The following is a 26,053-nucleotide window of genomic DNA, read 5'->3' on the forward strand; positions in this document are numbered from 1 at the left end:
TTCCTCTGGTAAACCCAATCCTGGTGAGACAAAACATGTCAGGTTTTTAGTTATATTTAGGAGAGTTCTGGCATAATGGGAATGATTATGTAGTCTTGCATAGTTCATATATTTTATCAGTTATAGGAATAAATAGCTTATTTTACTTTTTGTCACAGTAATCTCAGACATAACTTTTAGATTTCCAGCTAACTCCTACAGAAGAAGCAGCTACGAAGGCAAAGTGGCAAAGGATTCTGGGTTCAAATTATGAAATAGTGGTAGGTAAATTTTGATTACTCTTACTAAATACCCTTGTATCTGTCCACCTATGATGTTGCTAACATACAGATGCAGGTATCTTTGTACTGAATTTTTTCCACTATTCATAAAAATCATACATATGCTCCTTAATCTGTTGAGATGATTTTAATTATAAATTTTGAACATAGGCATTTCTTTTTCTGTATTGATTGTATTGCCTATGAGCATTGTTGCACATATTTCCTAGCTTCAAGAGGATAAATGTGTATTAGAGGAAAAAAAATAGTATCTAAGGTGAACTTCAAAGCTTCCTTCATTAGCCAGAATTTGAAGCTAGTGCTTGAAATGCCTACCCATTCTGCATACTGAATGAATTCTTTGATGTAATGATCTAAATAATGCATAGGAGATTTCCTGTAGATACAGTTGAAAAGCAGTATCTGAGTTTAGGACTTAGTTCAAAATTCTGTGCCAAAGCTGTAGTCTCTGTCAAAGTATGTATTATTAGGTATATTTTTGTCATACACTCTTCCCACTTGTTTATGCTGAGGTGGTGTGGGATCAAAGTTTCAGTTCTTATCTGACCATCCCCTGATACAAGTATTTGTCACATTTTTACACAAATGCATTGCAGAGCTTCTTCCTTATCTGGCGTAGATCATACTGGACTGGGCTCTGTTTCAGTTTCTGTGCTTAAGGGGCTTTTCTTCTTCTTATGTAAGAGTCTGAAGGTAAAACAGAGTCTATGATGCTGGTTTTCTGTCCACGTGCATGGGGCAACGTATTTATATTACTCCAAATGGTGTTTTGCTCTGTTGTGGTTTCTGGATAAAAATTTGTGAATCTGTGACAGTAGTTTCCTTTCCAGAATAGTCTGCTATTTTGTGATAGTATAACTTTCTTTGAATATTACCTGCAGATTTTAGTTTTTATCTGGTATTTGATTTTCCCTCTCAATGCTTTTCTTATTGGGAAGTTAAAATGACTTTTTTTTTTTTTTCTTTTATGCTGCAGGTGTTGTTGAGAAACCTAGGCTATTAACAGTCTAAAAGTCTACATTAGACCTGGCAATATTTCTGGTTTCTCATTTCTAGAATATTCACCTCATTGTATGTAAATTTAAATGGAAGGTAACAGGTACAGCTGTAAATATGTCAAAAGTAATCATTCATTTATCTTACTTTAGGTGGCTGTAGTTAACAAATTTAGTGAAAGCAGTGGGTTAGGGATAAGCCTTGAAGCTACAGTGGGACATCATTTCATCAGATCCATCTTACCAGAGGGTCCAGTTGGACGAAGTGGCAAGCTGTTCAGTGGAGATGAGCTGCTGGAAGTAAGGAAAAATGCTGTCTTATCTTAGTCTGCATTCAATAAGATTTTTCAGCAGTGACTTGCTTCTCACAGGTTATGACTTTGGGAATGTATCATGTTTAACTACATACCAAGTGTGACCAGAAGGGCTTGAGCAGTCACTTCATATGTGAATTTATGTGAATGCATATGCTTACACGCATTTCTCCTCTGACAGCTGATTTTTCAGATATGGTTCAAAGTCACCAAAAAAGAATACCTAGCAAAAGCATTGATTCAATAGGAACATCCTTACACAGTAAAGAGACTAAGCAGCTCTTTACTTTTCTAAATAATTTTCTTAGAGTTAAAATGTGAATTTGGTTCATATGAATGCAAGAAACATGGAGTGACAGAGTATGTGGTGTTTGTAGGGTGGCGTGCAATCAATTTGTGAGACTATCCATTCAGTTCAAACTTAACTATGTGCTGATTCTGAGCACAAAATTGAGTAGAAATTAAGTGTTGGCCATGTCCATTTGTGTGTCGGATTTGATATTTTTTTTTCTTTGGTTTATGGATTTTTTGTTTGTTTTTTAATCAGGTGACTAGTGGTTTGGGACTTTTTCTTTTTAACCGATTTTTGTGCATTGCATTTTTAAGCACTGTGTTTTCTTTGTTCATTAAGGTGAATGAGATCTCTTTGCTTGGAGAAAACCACAAGGATGTGGTCAATATCTTGAAAGAACTACCTATTAAAGTAACAATGGTGTGCTGTCGTCCGGTAGCTCCCCCCATCACTCACCCAGAAGTTCTGGAGAGTCTAAGTCTATCTGAGGTTCAGCTCACAGAAAAGGTATTTTGTCTTTTAGAAAGTCACTTAGAAAATGACTGTTTCTTTGACCAAAATGTGCAAAGTTATTGTACAAGATTAGAAATATGATGTAATTTTTTAGGACTTGGAACCAGATAAGTAGAAAAAGGCAAATCATGTTCATCAGCCATACTTAAGGCCAACCAGAGATGTCAGTGCTGGTAGGTCATGGGCAGAAATATTCTGTGATGCAGGTCTATCTACCCGAGGCCTTAGCTTATGTTCTGCAGGTGGGCCATGGGAGTATGGTAAGCTGAACCGTGTGTTCTTTAGAATCTGAAGAAATTTAATCTGGTTTATACTTTGCCTTCTGTGTTTGTGTTGTGCAGAAGTGCATGTGCATTCACTGACAGACACACTTCTTTCACTCATAAATGCTAAACTCTGGGCAGCTTGATGTACTAAACACGTACCAATGATCTGCTGTGTAGTATACAAAGCAATGGCATTTGTATGAAAAGACACACAGTTTGAGTTCTGGGTGAGGCATCCAGTTCAGCTTGTTGTTGCTAAACTTTTCTGTGAAACCGAGGGAAGAGTATCTGTGTCTGTTCTCCTTTTTTAAATGGTCTGACTCTTGTCAGTGCTATTATGTTCAGATCACGGCGTATTTTTAGATATACTGTCTAATAACAGATATTTGCTGTATATTTGAAATACATGTACTAATGAAGTTTTCTGAAGGTTTGAGTTTTACAGAAATTCCATTTTGTAAGTATTTTTTCCAGTGAGTACTTTCATATACTTGCAACATAGTTATTTTGTTACAAGGATATGTGAATTCAGTGTTGGGTTTATCAGGTTTCTTTGTTAACTTTGCTGAGTGCTTGCACACATAGTTTTTATCTTGTTCTTTCTGAATAGAGTTTTATCTCTTCACATTCACAATCATTTACGTTTTATTGATGAACATTCACTGTTTTTTCTCAGGCTCACATAGATCTTGGATTCATTGGCTCCTCAGACACAGAAGGAACACCTTTGGAAATAGCTGATGAAGGTCAGAGCATGGAAGAGGTGCAAAGCTCGTCTTTGGCGATGTGGGAAACAGAAGTGCAGCATATTGAACTGGAGAAAGGGAGTATGGGACTGGGATTTAGCATACTGGACTACCAGGTAACTTCTGCACTCTTGAGGACAAAATACTTTGTACTGTTTGGATCTCGCAGTATGATCTAAGCATGTATTTTAAGGGTAAATGTTAATGGAAACCAAGCAATACAGTAAAGCTAAATGGATCTCACTGCTGGTCACTATATTACTTATTCCTCTTCCTGTAATAAGGCTACAGGTTCTAAGGGTAATGGTAATACTGATCCATAAAAACAGGTAATCCATAATATACTAAAGTCTTCAGAGAGCTCATCTGCTAGTGCCTCTGGGGCAATGAATATTCAGGCATTTAACCATGTGTTTTGCACCTGCAGTGAGGTACTTAGGGCAGGATCCAATAAAGGACTTAGGTTCTTAAAGCAGGATTTACTAAAATCCAGAACTGCAATTCTGAAATCGCTTGCTTAGCTGCTGTCTGTCCAGGATGTGCCCTAACCTCCATTCATTTTGTGTTAGACTTCAGAATTCCTCAGTATCTCAAATTGTGATTCTTGGTGTGTCCTGATGAACAGTTCGTTGCCTGTCTCCTGCCTGCACTTGATAGGGGTCCCAGAATAAATGCTCTTCCTGTTTCCACTTGTCACAGTGGGTAATTTTTAATCTGTTCAAAGTCAAGTAATTTCTTCCTGTGATCAGCATAGGCTTTTGCCCAGCTCTTTGGTGGTGCTGCAGGACCCAGTCTCCTCCCACGTCCCTGCTGGATCTTGTCCCTAAGAATTTATGCATATGTATCTGGAAGTTACTTCCACGTGGAAATTATGCCCACAGGGCACTGCTTAGAATTAGTTTGTACCTCAGTAGTATTTTGCATTTGCGCACTGGTACAGATTGGGAGCAGTGTAGTTTAATAATCTGAAGGGTGAAGGCATAGTCAAATATGTGTTTTATGAAATGGTGATTACTTACTCATGATGCTCTGCAGTGAAACACCATGGCCAAGCCTGAGTATTTGGAGTCCATGTCAGCACCAAGTAAAGCATATTTTTGCTTCAGCCTCTTCTGAAGCATTGACACAAATGGTGGTTGCTTGTGTGGTTAGTTACTTTATTTTTTTTATGGGTAATAATGCTAAAAAGTTATGGGAAATACCTTAATTTGTTTCATATGTTTTCCAAATGTGAGTTTCATTACACTATAGCTGTAGTCAGCTTTCTGAAAATTACATTTTTTTGATGTTATATTTGTGATTTGTCCTATGCTGTCTGCTTTGAGATGTGTTGAAATGTTTCGTTTTGCCACTGAAGTTTCTGCTTTTGTCTAAGACTGTGAACAATAAGTTTACAGTGACCTGTATCTTTCTATTTAATTTTCAATGAAAGGTGACTAAAGTTAAGAGCAATTATATTTCTACTAATACATTCCTCATGTTTTATATAGTGGCAAACCTGTAGGAAAATCTACATAATTTCTTACACCCAGGGAAGACTATAGCATACACTAAAGACATGATTTTTTAAAAAAAATGTGTTGTGCAGTATAATTTAAAGTGACAGTGTAAATACTTGTTAAAATAGTGAGGAAGACGTCAGTGTTCAGACTTAAGTTCTTTCTCTGGCAATGCCAGTTATATTTCCACTCGTGATGTGTTTTATTGCTCTTTTTACTGTGTTAACTGCCATGGAGTATTAAGGCTCTTAGTGTCCTTCCCTCTCTCCCTTCCTCAACATCTCTCCTTCATCAGTCTCCAAGTCCTGTGGTTTTAGGTGCTGCCTTGACATTGTTCATCTTTCCAGATGCACATCTTGGCATAGAAAGTTGTTACAGTTGCATGCCGGTTTGTAGATGTTTGCTTTTCTATTCCTTTTGCTATCAGTCAAGCTCATACATTATTACATTTATTGACTTTCTTCTGTGCAAGTGAATTGCCATCTGTTGGAAACGTTGACATGTAATAATGTTCCTTGGAAATGCAATTCTATAAGAATCAGGCAAATGTGTGCACCTATAATAATTGTTATAACAGAGTCATATGTTCCTGGTTTTGTATTTTGTAGTATTTGATGCTATCATTTTTTATAAAAATCAGTGTTTTGAAGGATGGTGACTTCTACTCAGTTTTCTTTTTTAAAAGCAAACAGCACTTAGTTGTGTGTTGTTGATTAGAGTGCTGTATTGGTATGTTCCTGTCTCCCGTAAAGTGGAAGTGTTTAATTAGGCATGAACAAGGACTTGCCTCTTAAGAAGTGCTTTCTCAGCTGAGCAAGATCTGGTGCCATGAAGTACAAGAGAGTTGTTGAAAATAAACCCTTTGTTCCACCAGAAGTGCACATGTTAGCTTTGCCCCAGGCTGCACTGCCCAGCTGTATTCTTAAACCACAGAGTGTAAGGGAGGATGAAGTCTGCAACGCTGTCATCGCAGTAGGAAGTGTTTGAATTTCTGGTGTGTAATTACTCATTACAGTAAGAACAGCACTCTGCAATTTAGCAGTATTTTATTTTGAAGATATGTGATGGGACATCACCTAGAAAGGAGTAATAATTTTCACATTTAAGAATTAAAAAATAGGTGGAAGTCTAAATATATGGGCCGTGTGGACAGGAGGGTATGATCCTGATGAGAATTCTGCTGGGGCAGAGCTCCAACTTTTTCAGTAACCCAACTCTGCATAAAAATTAGCCTCTCAAAACATAAGAAAGTAAATAAAATGAAATATTTTTCTTCCTTTTATTTAATTAGGATCCTGTTAATCCAGCAAACACCGTAATTGTGATTCGCTCCTTAGTTCCTGGGGGAGTGGCTGAGCAAGATGGCAGACTTCTTCCTGGGGATCGGCTTATGTTTGTCAATGATATCAACCTGGAGAATGGCAGCCTGGAGGAAGCAGTACAAGCACTGAAAGGAGCCCCAGCAGGAACAGTTAAAATAGGAGTTGCCAAACCACTGCCTGTAAGGATTTGGGAGTTTGATGGGTACTTTTCATGTCAGTTAAGCTGGTACATGATGATCGTGACTGCTGCATACACTTTGTTTGCATTGGGGTGCTGCTGGGTGACTTGAAACATCCAGAAACTGTTTTTAAACTGTCCCGTATCTCCTTGCATGTAGGAGTGGCCTGTGTAGTATATGGCTGGTGTAGTGATTGCAGGACCTGGCATACCTGTCTTGCAGCTGAGAAAACAGCGAAGCATCTTGCAACCAGCACAATCTTTCAGGGCTGCAAGTTGCCAGGCATACTTTTGTGCACTTTACAAGAATCTCTGAATGTATGAGATGATGATGTCAGTTTTTTGTGATTTGCCTGGAATTTGCCTGTGCCTTTGCTTTGCAAGGTATAGTACATACACAGTTTTTGTTTTTAGACTGTGCACTTTAAAGAATGGTGAGTAGTCTTCAGTTCATATATCTCAGACTGCTTATTTTGGTACAGCCATAGATTATTTCAGGCTTGATTTAGAAGGTAGTCTGTAGCAATTAGAAGAATGAAGTTGAAGGAGACCTAGGGTTACTGATATACTGTGTTACAGTAAGGATGCTAATGGATTAGTGTCTCTGGTGTGTTAAATCCAAATCAGTAGAATAGCATCAGTTTATACATACAAAAAATATACTTTTCACTATGAGCCCAAATGCAGTCTTTGGGGTTAATTTTTGCTTTTCATGAAATTATGATCTTCTAATCTTTGTGGATGCAGATATCAAATTTTCGTTCCTAGTGGATCCATGTGGAGAGAGTGGGTGGGAATGGCTGATGTTTAATAAAAGGGAACTTTTTAAACTTGCTTTGTTAAATTCATTTTTTTGTAGTGGAAACTGTTACACACTAAAATGTCTTACAAATTGACATTTTCATACTTAAGATGTCACTCTAAAAAGAGAAAATGCATGGGGCTTTCATTGCTCTTCCTAGTATTTTGTAAACATTCAGTATTTACACTTCAGTATTTCATGTATTATGCCTGACAACTAATTAAACATTGTGGATAGTCACTGGCTTCTTTGTAGTACTAGAGAAATACATCTAGCATCAAATTATGTTGGGAAAGGCTACTGGTTTTTAGTCGGAATGATGTTTTGTCCTGTTGAGGCTCTTCACCTGGCAGATACAATCTAAAAACACAGACAGTGGATGCAGTCTTCCTGCCTGCTAACAAGATTACTTTGTGCTAGCAAGGTTGTAAAGACCTCTGCTGTCAGGCTCTTTCCATGATGGCAACTCTGATAGCACTTTTAGTATATGTTTAATAAGAGCAGAAATTGAAAATGAATTCAGACTAAGCTTTGGACTCTGGTTTAGCTGGATAGGCCTTTTCCGTTACTTGGAGATAAAAAAACGGGAGGTGAAGCTGAATCAATTCAGTTAATTAAAAAAAAAATTGTCACTTTACCTGCCCAACACTGTAACTGTGATTGAAATGAACTCTTTGCTGCATTCAGAATTCGTTTGCCTCTCTAAACCCTGACACGTAACGTGCTCTGCACACCCTGTGTCCTGGCCACTCATCCAACTCAGAGCTTCATTCTTTCTGCAGCTTTCACCAGAGGAGGGCTATGTCTCTGCTAAGGAAGATTGCTTTTTCTACACTTCCCAGTCACTTGAGGAGGAGGGGCCAGCTGATGCAGCCCTCTTCCATGCTGAGCTGGCTCTGGTTAGTGGCCCAACTTACCAAAGATTTCCTAAGTCTTTGCATTTTGTAATGAAAGGGGTTGCTTTGTCACTGTTCATGCTTATTTTTTAGTGTTTACTATCACCACAGTACTCATCCACCATAGTTGCGATGGGTCTTCACATGGTAGAAGCTGGCATCTGGAGATTTTGGCTATTTGCATGTGCTGTGAATCTGGCCTATGATATGTTAGTTGCTGGAAAAAAATGAAGTATTTTTCTGAGATTTTCAAAAGTGAATGGCTACCCACTTCTCTTTGCATGCACTGAGTATCCCTTTGAAAATCTCACCTCGTGTAGAGAAATGTTCATGTACTTATTTTGTAAATAAATCTCTTTGTCTATATCTCATGACACATTACTTCTCTACCTTAAAAAGTTTTTAGAACTCTCATTTTGCATGCAAGCCAGTTTTAAAAGGAATGGTGTCTGTCTTCAAAAGCTGCCAATGCTTCCTCCTGGTAGTATTCTTTAGACTTCAGCATCAATCAGTGATTATGAGATTTGCAAGGTCGAAAGTGTTCACTTCTACACATAATGTGGCTTACCTGAGCATTCAGTGCCTTACATAGCCCAGAAGTTACCAGTAAGAACTCAGATAAAAAATACAAAAGAAATAGAACTCTACAAAAACAAACAAACAGCAATAACAATCAAACAGAAAAACCTAAACAAAAACAATATAAATATATTCTGAGCGTGTCATCTTCATTTTCTGGGGTCATGAGTAGCGAAGCAGTTTCTACTAAACATCAGAACTTAATTCATTAGAAAAAAGAAGAAGATGAAACAAAACCTGAAAGGAGTTCTTCCAAGGCAAAAATCTCTGAATTACTGATTCCAATATGTTTGTTTTTTTCACATTTGCGAATGCCAAGCTGATTTTAGTAACTTACCTTGAAACATGACTGCCTGTTTTTTCTTCTGCAGTTTGTTATTGACTACCTTGCTATAGTAGTTAGATAATAGGATTTACCTTATTCTATTCGTTGACAAGAAGTATGAAGAAGACAGGTTAGATACTATAAACATCCTTTAATTAAAGATGTGTTGAAAAGATCATATTAAAATTTAAATATTTAGAAATTTGACTTCTGTCTGTGATTCATACAATAAAAGTTGAATTGTCAAAGAACAATGAAAATATGTGGCAGATAATAATATGCTTAAATTGTCAGCTCTGTCTAATTAAATGTGCAAAATATGAAATTGAATGTGCAATCACCCAGTTGAAGATGTGTTTGCATAGTGCACTCATAAGATACTGTATTTCATAGATAAATCTGCACTCATATTTTACAAGTCTGTCCCTGTTTTTCACAATCCTATTTTTTAGGGCATAGCTTCATTAACGCTAGTTTGCACTTTCTAGATAGGCTGAGAGTAAGTTACACCAAAGAGGCGGTTTGAATCTGTTGTGAATCGAGCATAATGAATTCATAGTATGATTAACCACAGAGGCTGAAAACCAGCACTTAGATCCCATCTCTGCAGATGGGTGCACATCATACAGGTTTAGGGTATGGTCTTGGCTCTGAACTCACTGATAATTTTTTTAAGCATACACTGCCTTTTTGAGTTCTGCTAAGTAAGATGAAATTATAATCAAAATCTAGTATGTGAAGCATCATAAATTAAGTCTTTTAGAACTTAATTTTATTCTAGTATTTGAAAGTATATGAGACGTCTTGAAATAAATTGTATTCCATTTACAAAACAGGCAAAAAAGACTCCCCATGTCCATGTCTGGAACTCTTTTATAATTTTCTCATGTAAGATGGCAGAATTGTCCTTATTAATCCTGTTGTCAAATGTAAAATATTTTGGAAATCTTAAAAAAATCATGTCATAAATGTTTCTTTTAAATGTGTTGGAAAGCATTGCAGCTTCCAGAAGATCATTTGTTGTACCCTTTTAAAAACAATTAAACCTATGAAGTTGTATGGAGGTAACATTCCTGATAGGTAGCACTAAGTGAAGCTCATTACTTTTTAAGTGCTAATTCTTGTAAGAGAAAATTAAGAGGTAAAAAAAAAAAAAAGCCCTAATCGAAGCAAAATTTTCATGCCGAGGAGTATAGCAGAATTGTCCCAGCACTTCATACTTCTGTTAACAGGCATCAGCCTGCCTCAGCCCTGCAACTCATTCCACTTGAAACTCTCACTTTACTTCAGATAGTCTTTGCAACCTCTGAAGATGTAGTAACAAGAACTGTAACTGGAAGTAGAAACGTTTCTTACTGTTGTGTGCTAATATAACTACAACGTAAAACATGGAGGGGGGGCAGAAAGAAAAGGGAAGTGTCAGTCAGTAGCAACTGAGGTGCATGTGTTTGAGGCTTATGTGCTGTGAAGGTAACAGCCTGGCTGATTGAATTGCTTTTGTTATTAGGTGGACTCGGGCGAGGCAGATCTAGCGGATGAGCCCACATTTGAATCTCAGTATTCTGTAGAGAGTGACGCCTTCGAGGCTTCAACGATAGCTCTGCATGGCAGTGCCTGTAGCAGTGACCTCAGCTGCAGCTTCTCTTCTCCATTCCCAACTCCCAAGGTAAAAAGGAGGATGGTTTTATTGATGACAAACTGATTATTGTGTGGAAAAGCTGTATTATTAGATATAAATGTTTTATGTCATCCTGGTTCAAGCTGCACTGTTTCTTACCAGATTAAAGTGTGGCTTTGTTTAAGGTAATGCTGCTGTCTTTCAGGCATCTGTGTTGAAGAGAGAGGCTGCTAGAAAGTTGATAGCTTGGATTTGTGTTTTGTGTAGCTATATAAAGTATGGCGAGATGTTTGTAGTGTTACAGCTGTGGTAAGCAATCTGTTATAAAAATTTAATTATTATTACTTCAGAGAATAGTGAAGAGTGGTAACACAAAAGAACTGCATTATTCTATGGTATTTTAGATATGAAAAGCAAGAGTAAGTTTTAATGCTGAGCTTTGCTTGTATGCTTCATAGTATGTTTGCTAGTACATTTTCTGTATTCTTGAATTAAATGTCCATAATAATACTAAAATTACATGTAAATCTGTATATATCAGACCTCTGATTACTAGTAATTTCTATTTAAAGTCAATAAATTAAGTTACTTAAGAGTATTACAGAGATCAATATCTTCTTTCTTGCTGGTCACATACCCATACTGACTTGATTGTATCAGAATTAGTGCTTTGTTTCTCTCCGTGGTTTTTCATGCTCCTTTTTCTTGGCAAACTATAAATTTATTTCAGTAATCCAGAATCTTCCAAGTAATTTCTCTTAGCAGTCCTCTTTGAAAGCAATGTTGTAGGGATTTATTCCAGGGTTTACAGTCTGTGATCTTGAATAGAGTAGCTGCTGGCTTTTCCTGCACACCTGAGCTGCAGTAACTCCCTTTATCCGTTCTGGAATATGTTCAGCCCTTATGAGGCACTGGTTGGGAAGCTAAATTAATCTTCTAATGGTTTCTCTTAATCCACAGAAAAGGACATCTCTGCTGTGCCAGTGGGACAGATTGCATTGTTTAACTCTATAATTGTTACCTAAACGGATTATGCATTTTGCATGCTGAGAAGCATTTTATGAGATAGAGGCTGGATTACATTATATATCACGTTGATGCTCTAGGAAGTCTCAAGTTATTTTCAGTCTTGACTTAAAGCAGGTTTTGGTTTACATGTTTTTTTTTTTTAGAAGAGTATGGTCCTGGCTTTTCAGTGTTCCTCTGTACACCAGTATGAAGTGAATACAAAGTTCTCATCAAGTAACATTTTATGCTTGGCAGTTACAAGTTACTCAACAAAGTAACCATAGCAAGAATATCTGCTCATAAAATAAGACTTCTGAAGAAAGTGAAATGCAGTGAAGTTTAGAAAAGTGCTATTAGATATTATGAGAAATGGAAGGATATTAAAGCTATTTCTTACTGCAGGGCATTTGACAGGTTCTGAATGCCTTTGGTGTCACTTTGAAAACAGGTTATGAAAAAGAATACTTAAAGTCAGAGTAATGCAAATGCACTAATGAGGCTGCATGTTGCTCTAGTTACAAATTCCTGAAATATTTTGTCTTCAAATATTACTGCATTGGCATTTTTTTTTTTTTCAAGTGAAACAAAAATAAAAATGGGCATATATGTCAACTCTAATACGTATATGTGGCGTATAGAATAAATCTTGAGAACGACCTTGGTCTTGTTTTCACTGATTTTGAAATGGATACAAAAAAGACTTAAAAGTAGATAGCTTACTTTGAAAGCCAGTGAAATAAGACAAATGAATTGTAGTCGTAGTGTTCTGTTCTCCAAAACGTTGGAAATTATTTTGTTGATTGCATCATACAGATTAGTTGTATATAGGCTTTGCTCAGTTGTGTTCTCAGATGTTACTTAAACCAGTTATTTACAGGTGAATGTTTTTTGCTGATTGTCTGGGACAGAGCAAGCATGTATGCACTTCATGAAAGATGAGAAAGACTAATTCTAAGGCCCTTGACAAAAAATATTGCAAAATATCTCAAAATCCTGGGAAATATGTTTTCCCCAGTTTTTGGATACAGAGTAGAATTAGTAGGACCAGTGGATAACAGCTAATACAGCTAGAGATACAATTCTTGTGACTATACTCACTGCATAGCAGAGAAAAATCCTTAATATTGATATAGAGCCTCTAAATCAAACCTCTTAAGTCCTTGATCTATTTTTCTAATATCTAAAGGCCTACATTTTAAAAAAAAATAGTTATTATGAAAGCTCAGCTAGAGAATGTTTTAAGGTTTTTTTTTCAGATGACTGTGATTATTAAAATCACAGGAACTTCAAATGTTGAAAGAACAAATTTTGTGTAGAGAACTTAATGCCAATACTGCAGCCATAATCAATACATTTCCAGTAAGTACCAACTGCTAAGCTTCTGTAACTGCATCTTTGTATTTCACTGTTATCACAGTTCAAAATCTACATATTAATTTTTTGTTGAGATATCACTTGAGTTTTTGCTTTTGCCTCTTCATCTAGAAGGGATATTTAAATATGTTTCTACTCAGTTAAATGGATGATTAGTGTTAGGGAAGTTTTCTATTCCCTAAAAATTAGATTGTATGCTTATTGTCTGAGCTGCTTGAAATTGCCCTTTGCTTGCGAAGTGTTTTGAAAGTAAAGACCTTGGTCTTGCAAAATTCTTCTACCTAAGATAGACAACTGGATGCTTTAATATTAGTAACTTGCTGGGACTGTTGAGAATGTGTGACTGGACATTACTTTGCTGAAATTACTGGGGATTTATTGATGAGTACCAAATTAGAACTTGGCCTTCAGCAGTAACCTTATTTTCATTGATTTCTGGTATTTTAAAACCGAAGAAATTGCCTGAGGAACCAAATAAATTTTACAGTAAAATGCCTGTAATGATCTGTTGAAGACACTGATGTTACAACAAATATGTTTAAATTCAGTGAGATTAATTTAATATTTTAGCATGGAATGTACTTTTAAATTACACCGCAAAAGAGTGTTGATTGTTCATTGTCTCCTGTGTTTGACAGTCTGTTGAAGAGGAATGTTCAAATGCTGCAACTGATTTCTTTGCATCTGACAAGAATCTGTACAACATGGATCTGAATCAGAGAGAACAGAAGTCTGTAGTGGGCAATAGCCTAGAAACCACAAATGGTTTTACTAAAAAGGATCTTCTGCCTCCGAATGTTTCGGATATCAATGAAAATGAAAGTGAAAACACAGCAACATGGACTGCATCTCAGACAACAGCAGAAATTGCACTAAATACAAGCCTTGCTACTACCATGCAGTTTGATCCCACTGGAAAAGTAAAGATTTTTACTTAATTTATAATTAAACTCGTGGCAAAGCTGTATTAAACCACAGAATTGTCTACAGAAATCTACACTGGCCAACAGCCATGTATGGTTGTTTGATTATAAATGTCCATCAGATATGGTAGCTTGCACTAAAACTTACAGATTTAGGCCTATCCAAAGCAGTAGATAATGTATGGTGTGAAGACAGTAAAGTCACAGAGACTGGTCATACAGGGGTATATAAAAGTCTGTTTATGCTTCACAGCACTTGATACTGCTGGACCACAGTGTACCCACTGGGCAGGCCAGGCGACATTTCTTATCCCCTGTTAACCTCTGCAGAGCGAGGAGGTGCACAGCTGGAAACCAAACCTGAGAAGCCCAGGGATAGTGCTGTGCAGTCCTTGCATCCTGATGTTTGCACAGGTCTGTGTAGTTCAGCTCACAAACTGGCCTGTGATGACACAGCATGCAAACATAATGTTCCTTTATATGACAGTGACTGTGACATGTATTTCTTTTTTTGTCCACTCAGTGATTTATTAGGAAATTCTTAAAAGAGTTGCAATGTCTTACAAGATGTGTTTCTTTAGCACTGGCAGATTGTCAGACATCTGTGGTGAAAAAGTCTGAGTGCCCTTGAATTCATCCCACTAATTTTAAGGGTGTTACTGAGGTCCCTAAATTAAAAGCATACTTTGTGGTAGATTTGCTGTATTACCTGAATGAAAATAGAAACCCCATGTTTGATCTTTGATGGACTGACTTCTCCAGTGTCTTGTAAGGAGTCTATGTTAACTACATGCCCAGCTTTTGTATAAGGTAAAATGGGTTGAGATCAGTATGTCCAATTCTGTTTTTATCTCACTATTCTGAACTGATGTCATTTTTCCTTTGTGTTAGGATCAAGTGCTTTTAATGGAAAAGAGATGGCCAGTAGCTTCAGAAGGAAGTTCTACAACCCCAAATTCAGTCAAAAACATGTGTGAGAAAACTATCACAATTGCAAAAGGCAATTCAAGTCTAGGTAAGCTAGCTAACATTTTTTGTAACCTCTTCAGATATACGACTTTCTCTTTTTCTCATATGTTCCCTGTTTTACTAGTAAAGGCTAAAGATTTTACTTTTGGTGAGGAAAGCACAGGATATTCATTTTCTGCTCTTACCCTGTTTACCATGAACATCAAAGTAAAGTGTCCAGTCTCACTAAGAATTTTTTTTTCCTGTGAGAGTTTAGTCATTCCTAAATGTTAGCAATTTTAATATGTTGGTTTTTAATGTCTGCACATTTATATAATATAGGGGAAAGCCGAGATATAGCCAAGGAATGCTGTAGGAGAACACTTTGGTCAAAGAGCTGCAGACTAGACTTTGAAATATATGTAAGAACACAAAACGATAATGATTTTTGAGGATGCTCTAAAGTGTGTAAACAAGCTGTTCACTTTCTTCCTACATATTTGTACTTGTGTCTTAAATGCCTTAGTGTTTCTGAAAATCAGATCATAGATGCATTTAATGGGTAATATTTTTAGCTCAATGATATTATAATCTTGTCGAGAATTGTAGTTATCTGCAATCTGCAACTTCCTGAGCATACTGACTAGAGACACATTTTGGATTGAACAGGCACAACAGATGGAAGTGTTTTTTGCTGTCCTGTCATGGTTTCTGGTGTGGTCTTGGGCAGTGTGAGAGGGAACACAGGAATAACATCCTCCCAGGCATTTTCCCAGAGCCCGCACAAGGAAGGATTTGTGGTGGGAGTCAGTGACGCTCCTCTCCCGTTCCTGGCCAGTGTGTTCATTTGCTTCAGTTTAGATTCCTGTTGCTGTTTCTTCTGGCCAACTGCTTGTCATTGAAGACTTGTTGTTGGTAGGTCAGGAGTTCGTGTGGGTGCTGGCTGTTTGTGGTGATTCCACAAATGCTTTGTGATGGGTTCTCCACAGAAAACACCCCAAAGGGAGCCCATGGGCCTCTTGTTCATAAACCATCACCACCTGGGACTCCCTTCCTGTGCAGAGGTGGATGGGATGCTGTGATGCTGTAATTCATTCTACCTGGAATAGACTGCCATCTGATGGGTGGATGCTCAGTCTGCCCCATATCCCCTTCTGCTTTGTGATACAATCAGCATCCAAACTGGATCAGGAGCTGATCTGGTTTAAAATCGGCCTCTCCAATATAAAACTGTAGGCAAGGCTGATGTGAGTATAAGTTTTGGCTTTCATTGGTGTGAAGTAGCTGGGTAACTACTGCCTTTATTGACCTCATTGCCAGGCTATGTAAACTGCAGGTCACAGTGCGGTTCCAGGCATTTAGATTTTTTAAGAAAGTTTTATTTGCAATAACCTCTTAACGGAGCAGTGTTTTTCATGTATGTCTATCAGTATTTTAAGTGCAAAGAACAAAGCAAATTTCATGTCAAGCATAATAAAGCATAAAAATACAAACTTGGGTCAGGATGCACACTGACAGACATTACGTGCATGAAAAGTAAGACTGGCCTCTCAGGTATACATGGTATGAATGTGAATAATGCTTTCTCCTGGCTTTTGACTGTAGTCTTTTGCTTCCAGTCTCTGTGTGCTCTGGCCTGGGCATGGTGACCAATTTACACACATGAGTGCACTGCTTTAACTTTGATTTTTACAAAAAGAGCTAAATCATGAGCTGTGAATGATGTTGAAAGCTGCAGCTGCATCAATTATTTCAGTTGAGAACTGGCACTTCTTTTTTCCTTTTAAATGGTGTCACCCAGAGCTTGCAACAGCTCTTCAAATCCAGCCACAGCTGGAGCTCTGACCTTTTGATTGTGATTTTTAAAAGGTAAGGGGACAGACCACTTACGTGCAATAAGAGCTGAAATGCCTTTGTCCTGTGTGATACATGTGGCACTTGACAATGGCATTTGCATTTTTAGCCTGAAACTGTAGCTATTCCAAGTGTGACATCAGCCTTGCAGATCTGTTGTAAAGGAGGATGTCAGCATAGAAACTGGGGTTATGTTCTTCTAAAGTGATATTACACTAGCTTCAGTAATACTGTTGGTTGTTGCTGGCTTAACCAAGCAGCAAAATTAGGTTCAGAATTTCAAGCCACATTTCAGCTGTTTCTTGGAAGGTTTGCTTTTCTGTGCATGCTGCCTGTATTCTGTTGCAGGGTTGTGTTTACATTCAGATCTGACTGAGTAACCTGCGTGAGTAGATCTGTCAAGAGATGGTTGTTGGAAGGAGTATGTGAGTGTAAACACTGGGGGAACCACCCCAGTACAGCACCTGTAAATACCGTCTGTAATGTGCTCAACATTGTAACATCACTTATCTAAAGGCTCGGTTATAGCAGTTTACCTCTGCTGTATCTAGTAGCATGTTTAAATGACACCTGACCACGGCTGATGTAATTACCTGGCAAATTGTAAATATAAATCTCGAGTCAACGTTAACACTGTATTCTTTCATCAGTTTAATATAAAGTGCCATCATGAAGATGGGTTTTTCAGTCTTTCCAGAAGATAAACCTTGATTTCTGCATACCAAAATAGAGAGGTACATGTTCTCCTATGTCTTAAGGAGCTTATTGGGCAGTTCCTTTCTAGTCAGGGCCATCTTCTCATACCAGCTTTGTTAATCTCAACTACAAGCTGGTTTGAAGAGCCATCACTATTAAGAAACTTTTATTATCCTAGAAAGCACAAATAAATATCCAGAGTAGCGTTGTTGTTTAAACAGTTATCAGTATTTTTTTTTTCCTCTGAGATAAATAGGCAGATGTTTTTATGGTTGCCTGCTGTAGGTAGCCTGGGGCTTAAAGCTGCCTTCTAAACTCTGTTCAGCCAGGGTCTAAGGTCACAGAGTAAAGTGTTCAGTCTGTTATGTTCTGTAGCCATGTTTGTATATATAAGTGGTTAGAAGTCTGGAAAATACCATATGGCTTGCAGAGACACAGCTACACTCCTGGTGCTTGATAGCCTGATGTTTACATGCAAAGCCAGAAGAACAAATACTAGAATATTCACTGCCTCCTTCTTCAATAGGTGTTCCTTTATAAGGTGCTCTCACTTCGGTGGCTTTGTCTTGTTGGTAAAGGAAAGCTTCCATGTTAGGACATTAAAAAAAAAAAGACTTTGGCAGCACTAAGATAGTAGAAATCCACTGCGTAGACCTGCAGGTTGCCAGCCCTTCAGCTACCTTTTCATTGTCTTAGTGAAGAACAGCTTTTTGTGAAACTGTCAAGAGGGTTGATTTCGTGAGCTCCAGCTGCCCTGAAAGTAATAGTGACGACTCATGCATGTGAGAGCAATCACAAAGATGTGAGTCCACAAGTAGGTCCCTATAGGCTCCCTGTGAGGGAGGATGGAGAAGAGCATCTTTTGTCTCATTTTCCGTTAGTGAGAATAAAGAGGAGTTAAGTGGTGTGTATAAACATTGAGAAGTAGTGTCCTGCTGTGCCAGAGGTGGGATTATGGTATAACTCAAATAGTGGATTGTACCGATCACTGGTGCGCGGACTCTGACAGAAATCAGGATGCTCTTCTGGGACTAAGGAATGGCCCCCCTATGGGAGCAGGAAGGCTGGCACTGTCTCAGTGGGACCTGATTCAGGCCTTCTGTTGAAAATAAGTGTGTGGTTGTACTTGCCCTGTGCACCTAATCAACTGTTTAATCATTTCACCTCTTTTCCAAAGACAACTATCATAAACTAAACCGAAATATGGTGTATAAACTCAGTGAACCATTCAGAAGAGTGGTAAATTTGACTGGTTTAGAAGCAATTTCATTACGTTTTTTATTTTCTATTTAAATTTTCCACTGTCTTAGTTTTTTTTATATTGAGCCTGGTATGTGAAGTAACACAAGGTAACGATAATGTGATTTGTAAGTGCTGTCCCCTGTTGGAAAGAAGGAAGTGCCAGGAGGAACAGGAACAACACTTTAGACTTACTGGCATTGGCAGGTTGACTTGCTAGCTTTTACATTCCATGCCCCAAGTTATTTTTTTTTCCCTTGGCATTCAGAGCTGGGACCCAAATGATATTATTAACTGTGTTGTGCATTTTCCACTATAGGAATGACAGTAAGTTCTAATAAGGATGGCTCAGGAATGATAGTCCGCAGCATCATCCATGGAGGCTCAATTAGTCGTGATGGACGAATTGGTGTGGGGGACTGCATCCTGTCCATTAATGAAGAATCAACCACTAACTTAACGAATGCACAAGCCCGGGCTATGCTAAGGAGGCATTCACTTATTGGACCAGATATAAAGTAGGTAAAACTACATGATCAGTTGTGGTAGGAAGAGGCTTATAATCAAAGTCTGGTTATTTATGCAAGTGTACTAAATGAAAATTGTCTGGTTTTACAACATGAATTTACTTTTAATTTACAGCTTCAGGAGGATAATTCACCTTCAGATTACAGCTTCTTGGGTTTGAAAGATAAAATCACTTGTGTGAGAGGCTTTGGTTGTTCTTAGAAAAGTTATTACTATCATTAGTAATCATCATCATTACTGCCCTTCCTGGTTTTAATGAAAGAATGGGATTAGTCAGAGTTTTGCATTCATACTATGACTCCTCTAAAGAAAGTCAGAATTTCCTCAAGGTGTTTGTGTTTCTCGAAGGAGTACTGTCGTGGCCAGTGATTTCATTTGATGGAGATCTTTGTAATGGTTTTGGCTGCCAGACAGAAAGTATGACACATGGTGTTAATGCAGAAAAGTAATACTTTAAACATTTTTCGGTACATCTGTGACAAACAGCAGAAATAGTCTGTTTTGTGAAGTCACTTCCAAGTTTTTATTAGTACATACAAAGGAGCTTGTTGCTCTCGTGCATACATATTTGCTCTTGACAATACTATTTTAAGCTTGCAGTAGTGAATACAAGCTTTGGAAAGTCTACTTGCTTGATAAGAAAGTTTCTTCTTCTCAAGTTCACTCAGTTTACATAATTTTACCTTTACCTTGAAGTATAACTCTTTCTGGCTGATGTGGTTATGGAGTTAACTTTGCCCACATGCACCACCTAGAAATGAAGTTGTTCTAAGCTTGTGGATGGTGCTCTACACACACCAGTGCTGGGTTTGCAGCTTAAAAAATCTAGTAGCTGCTTTTCTCAAACCTATGGTAACATGGATGGAGTCAGATCTGTAAATGGGATTAATGAATCTGTTTGTGATAGAAACCTCTACTTATTTAGGGGGTCACCTTGAAAGGGATCAGTTCAGTCTCAGTGCACTTGCAGGTAACTGTGTGGTTTCTGACAGTTTAAAATGGACTACAGAACACTGCGTTCTTCCCCAGATGTATTCTAGCTTTGAAGAGACCTGGCATTTTGTAAACAGGTAGCCAGAGTATCTTCACTGTGGGTGGTAGGTTTAATATTCTGCCCCATAGCTGTCATATGTTTAGGATTATGATTTAATGCCAGCTTGTTTAAATATTGGGGTATGCTCATATAATGAATTACATTATTGTCAATGCTGTCATGAATATGAGCGAGTCAGTGTTGGTAAAATATGACATTGATTATTATTGTAGTCTTTCAAACTGTATTATAATTCTGACTGCCATGACTGAAATCAGTTGGTATGTGTGCGTGCATGTGTGTGTATGTCTGCTTAGATACACAGATGCGATAGCACCATTCTTCACTGAGGAATCTTTTATTAGTGCCACAGTTACATGATCAAACACAGATGTGTTCATTATTTGTGCTTACCCTTTAACAGCTGCCGCATTTTACACTAGTGTGACTGTGTTTTTTTTAATAGTCTTAGTCTTTCACAGATATGTCAGAAATACCAAAACTTTGTCTCAGATGTGAATATTCAGGTTTTCCAGAAAAAGTACATGCTCTTTCTGAAATGTCTCACAGAAAAGGGGCAGTCGCTATTCAAGTTCTTAAGAATTTTGTCTTTCATTTTATATTTATGTTCTTCAGTGCATTCCCATCATAAGAGTTTAAAGCGAAGCTATCTTCTGCACTTCAAAGAAATGAAAGACCAAATCCTTTGGTAGCTTCTAAAGGAGTCTTGCAAGAATAAAGACAGCATTTTTGGGCCTACATAATTTTGGTACAAAATTTTACAGCATAATTAAACTTTTCTGTAATTTGTACTTGTATTATACAAGATCCCAGAAAAATATTGTGATATGAAGTCCCAAATCAGGAATTTGGAGATATGGAGCATTATCTCATGATAGTTCTTGTTTGCTGAGAGGGATACAGACCTACGTAGATGTCATTTCAGAGCTAATGTAGTGCACCACCATGCAGGATTTGCGATTTAAGGAGCAATATTTCAAATAAAGAAATTGAGTCTCTTTGGTGTCTTCCTCAGGAAATGGGGTTTCACAGCATTCAGGTGTGGCTGTCTTTATGTCATTCGTCTTAATCCATACAGGGCTGTAAATTTTGCACCTTAACTTATAGACTGATCTTTTTTGGGGTAGAAGAGTGTCCTGCAAGAGTGATTAAGCTGAATTATTTTAATGTCAAAGCTGTGTTTTAGTGGCAAACATTATTTGCTGAGAAAACATAAAGCTGTTCTTACTTGACACATAGAGGCTGCTTTAAATTTTAATAAAGGAAATTTGATTTTGAATTGTTTAAGAATCAGAAATCTGAGTTTCAGACTTAGATTTTTTTTTTTTCTGCTTTGTGTGTAGAAAACCAGATGTGTGGCCTTGCCAGAATGCATTCCATTTCACTTCTCACTCCACCTTGCCAGAAGCTCTTATATTTCTGTAAAAATAGCCAGGGTTTTGTGTTCAGCAGCAGCTGCTTGTAACATCTGTCAGATAATTACAGAGCTGAATCAGAATTCACCTGCATGAAGTGTGGGGATGAATTCTTGATCAAGAAATAGAAGAAAGATTACATTTCCATTTTCTGTGCTTGTTAATAATCATTGCTATAGACAACAATAAAGAGCGGATGCTTTCTGAGGAAGGTGTAGATGAACCAGTGGTAGAATGGGAAAAAAAAAAAAAAAAAGAAAAGGAGAAAGAAAAGAAAAAGCAGCTCATACTTTTAACTACATAAATATGCCTCTCACATTCAGCATGAGACACTGATATTTGTTAACACATTGTAAAAAGATGCTGCATCATATGCTTCACATTCTAGATCTTCTCCAGCACCTGTTGATGATCAGGCCCTCTTTTATGTGTGAGTATTGGCGATTCAGAAACTCATTATGGCTCTATGTTGCAATTTGTCTGTAAAATCATTCCATGCTTTTGTGACATCCATAGTAATGTCAGGGATATATCCAGATATAGGTACATATTCTGTGTGTGTATATGTGTGTGTGTATGTGCATGCACATGTGGCTGCACATGTGGATGTTTATATATATATTTTTTTTAAGTATGAGTGTGTGTATTTGTGTATGGTTGTGGCTTTCAGATTGAAGATTGGAGTGTACTTCTTTAGACTGGAATGAAAAAAAAATTCTAAACAATTATTGATAATATTTTAAAATTTCATCTGTGACAGCCATCTCAGATGTGCTCAGAGCATGTGTGCGTGTCTGTGTATGTCTGTGTGTATGTATAGGGTTCACTGCTAGAATTGACATGAGTATCATGTACTGATATCTGGATTAATCTCAGTGTCATATTTTCTGTGGCACTTACATTTTACTTCCTTCATATATAAAAAGGTTCAAATTAGACCTTAAGTGTTAATGACAGCAATTTGTCCTGAACATTTTCCATACTTCGTTATTTGGTTTGTTGGTGTTTTAAGGTTTTGTGTGACTGTTCAGTCAAGCATGTGATAAATGTTCCTCTGTACTGCATGTGGTGTTGTGTTTATGAGATATTTTCATATGTACACTCTTTGGTGTTTTCATTGTCACTGCTTTCATTGCTAGTGCATATCTCTGGGTGCGGGAGGGTGGTTGCATCTCTCAAAAAGGAAGCCAGAACACTTTCTCCTTCAAACTTTACAGCTATGAAAGAGAGGAAATGACTAAACCCTGCATATATTTTCTCTTGAAATTGCTGGACTTTAACTTCTCTTGCAGATAAGAAATGAAACAAAATAATAGAGCAGTCACTTACTTGTTTTGTGTCTTCATCCCTATTGCCTTGCTCTTGTTTTTCTTACTCTCTTCTCTGTGACTGTATTAAGGCAATTATCAGTCCCTTTTGCAGCTGAACCATCCAGGTGCCTAGGTGGATTTATATTTCCACTTTACAGCACAAGGATAAACCAGAGTTGACCAGAGAAGCCCAAGACCCATCTTGTTCTGGGCCACTCATCACCTCAGTCGCATGCTGAGCTGTTCAGGATGATGCTGGATATCTTCAGACATCACTGTGACCTCCAGGAGTGATCTAAAGTAGCTATCCAGCAAGTGATGGAATTGATAACTCTGGGTTGTCTGCTGATATAGTATGAAACAGGGAAAAAATTGCTGGCAAATATAAATCCAAGGTCTTCAGTACAAACTGGCTTTGCTGTGTGTCACAGAATGCAGGAGGCGGGACTGACAGCCACTTAGCAAAGACGACTTTCTGGTATACATATTTCCTAAAACTAAGTTTCAGCAGAGCTTGTTTTTTTTGTATAACTTTTTACTTCATTAATAACATGAAAAGGAGAGAGTGGAGGATGACAGGCGCATCAGTAATACAGATTAGCTAACAGAAGCAGCTAAGGAAACCTTTGTAGTTAACTGAACTTGGAAAATCATGAGTGAGAAACAAAGGTGAACTCCTACACAGAATATACCTTTTTATTTAGTTTTCTTTGTTATGCTTTTTTTTTTTTTCCAAAATGCAAATAAGCGTTTTGGTTTATGTTTCTGAAGTAGGTGAAGCATTATTGAAGTTTAGTGATAGATAAGAATGAAGAGTTAAAAACATATTGAAAGTTCCCTTTGAGTGCTTGCAATTAGACAATTAGAACTGTAGTTAGGCACTAGAATAGAAATAATGTAATTTTCCAAAGAACTAAAATGTAACAGCTCCCACTGATTCTATCTAAATTTGACTTGACTGTGGGAATCAATTAGGTAATTCAGTTGCTCAATTTTAGATGCATTTTTCAAAACGGTGGAGTTAACCTCTTTTCTTCTAACTTCCTGTGCTGTACACAGAAAGGGAAGCTTTCCCACCTAAGAGAGCTTTTTGAAGGTATTTGTAAATAGCACATAAGGCTATTTTAGTGCATCCTTTGAGACTTACCTTTTGGATGTCCCAGCACAATGTCAGTTATTCATTCATACAGTGAAAACTAGCAGGGTGTCCCAGAAATTGGAGTGCATGTGGTTTACCTCCCCCTTAGATGATCTCTAATGCTGATGTCGCACAGAAGTACGAGGTAAGGACTACTCCTACCCTTGGACCTTGGGACCCTGCATAATTGTTTGCCATGTGCTCCTTGAACAAAAGGACTGGATAACAGTTTAAAAATGTTGGATGCTCTGCTGTCAGTCATTGTACTCTACTGTCTACACCCAGGCTGAATCTGGGCATATCTGTTTCGTTTTTAGGAGTCTTCCATTCTCCTATCCATACTTTGAACAACATCTTCCAGCTGCAGTTTAGCATAAAAGGAATTGTCCAAGCCTCCTGAGACAGCAGAAGTGTTGCTTGCAGTTCTGGTTTCTTTACTGCGGCTGTCTTTCAGGGGAAAATACATTATTTACTGCTTACTTTTGCATGGTGAAAATTGATGAATTTGACAGGGATAAAACAGGTGAATGTAACAGGATGAATGATACGTTTTCATTCGTTGAAATGCAGCTTGCACATCTCATAGCTTTTGTAGAGGCAAGGTATTCTTATGCACTTAGTGGGTGGTGCTTCTGCAGCAGCATTGCCCATGAGGGTTTTGTGACCATAATATTAATCCTAGCTCCCTGCTACAGTTCAGTGCATTTGGAGTTGAAGATGGCTAAGAAGTAGTAGTGATTATTTCCAGAAACTCTTTTCCCCCTTATTTCTCTCCATTTCCCTGGTAAGGCTTTGCAGAATAACTGCTGCATGTCTTGCATGTTTCCCAGTGCTGGAATGCCCTCAGGAAAGACTGCTAAGAGTCAGTGACCTTGTGCTGAATGTTTGTTCCCTAGTGTGTGTTAACTCCCCAGCAGTTCAAAATAAAAACACTTTCTGTCAAGCACATAATGCTTGTATGTTTGAAAAATGGCCAAAGAAAAAGAGGGAGGAGTCTTAAGGAAAATAAGCTGGTTATATTATTGATGGTTTAGAAATTTGCATTAGAAGAACTGGAGAGTTCCTCCTTGTCACAGTTTAAACTGATCTGGCAATCACAACCACAGTAGCCACTTGCTCACTTCCCTCCCCAGTCCCAAATAAGGGAGACGATCAAAAGGAAGGAAGGAGCTCAGGAATTGAGATAAACAGTTTAATAAAAGAACAAAATAATACTGATATACCACTACTACTACTACTATATATCTCTATCTATACCTATATCTATATCTATAAAATGGAAATAGAATATAAAATAAAATATACTCAATGCAGTTCCTCACAAACCTCATACTTAGCAAGCAGGCAGTCCAAGGGGAAGAGAGAAAAAGGAAGAAAGACCCAGAGGCATCTGCAAAACAGCCAGATGGCAAAAGGCCAAACTAAAAAGAGCTCCCGAACAGAACTCCACTGAAATTAAACAGACCTGGAACAGGTCTCCTTCTCCCACTCTGTCTCCCTAACTGGAAAAATTCCAACTCTCCTTAAATATGAAGCATGACGCTAAGGGAATTGAGTATTTTTATTGATCAGTCTGGATGTCAGTCAAAGTCTGCCACATCTATTCCCCATTCCCGGCTGCCTCACATCGGGGGACAGAGAGCTCAGAAGAGTCCTTGGCCCCCAGACAACAACAACTGAAAAAACATTGTCCTGGGGTGTTATCTTCTTGTTCTCAAACTAAATCTGAACAATGACCATGCTAGCTACAAAAAAGAAAATTAATTCACTTTCAGTCAAAACAGCACACTCTTATTCATCACCTAGGCACCTATTTATGCATCTTCTGCACTTCTCTAGATATGGTAGATGCGAAAGGATGTAGGGAATATGATTGGGCACAGACAAAGAAGACAAAGGAAGATGGTCCTTATGATAATTTTGATAAAGTGTTTTTGGAC

General features: G+C 37.8%; 1 protein-coding gene across 14 annotated transcripts in view; it reads left to right on the top strand.

Moving 5' to 3' along the window:
* The window catches only part of MPDZ (multiple PDZ domain crumbs cell polarity complex component), a 98,372-nt gene that overhangs the window by 37,252 nt on the left and 35,067 nt on the right, over positions 1 to 26,053 (top strand). For 7 of the 14 annotated variants that reach the window (XM_065860195.2, XM_071802627.1, XM_071802629.1 and 4 more), the window contains exons 13-23: positions 181 to 260; positions 1,430 to 1,576; positions 2,222 to 2,389; positions 3,338 to 3,523; positions 6,198 to 6,407; positions 7,991 to 8,107; positions 10,516 to 10,674; positions 13,647 to 13,928; positions 14,823 to 14,946; positions 18,988 to 19,186; positions 22,054 to 22,095. In XM_065860195.2, the coding sequence (XP_065716267.1) occupies positions 181 to 260; positions 1,430 to 1,576; positions 2,222 to 2,389; positions 3,338 to 3,523; positions 6,198 to 6,407; positions 7,991 to 8,107; positions 10,516 to 10,674; positions 13,647 to 13,928; positions 14,823 to 14,946; positions 18,988 to 19,186; positions 22,054 to 22,095 (1,714 nt within the window). The remainder of the gene's footprint in view (positions 1 to 180; positions 261 to 1,429; positions 1,577 to 2,221; positions 2,390 to 3,337; positions 3,524 to 6,197; positions 6,408 to 7,990; positions 8,108 to 10,515; positions 10,675 to 13,646; positions 13,929 to 14,822; positions 14,947 to 18,987; positions 19,187 to 22,053; positions 22,096 to 26,053) is intronic. The other 7 variants (XM_071802625.1, XM_065860194.2, XM_065860197.2 and 4 more) reach the window with 2 other exon arrangements.

The sequence above is a fragment of the Patagioenas fasciata genome, chromosome Z (genome assembly GCF_037038585.1).
Source record: "Patagioenas fasciata isolate bPatFas1 chromosome Z, bPatFas1.hap1, whole genome shotgun sequence".
Lineage (NCBI taxonomy): Eukaryota > Metazoa > Chordata > Aves > Columbiformes > Columbidae > Patagioenas > Patagioenas fasciata.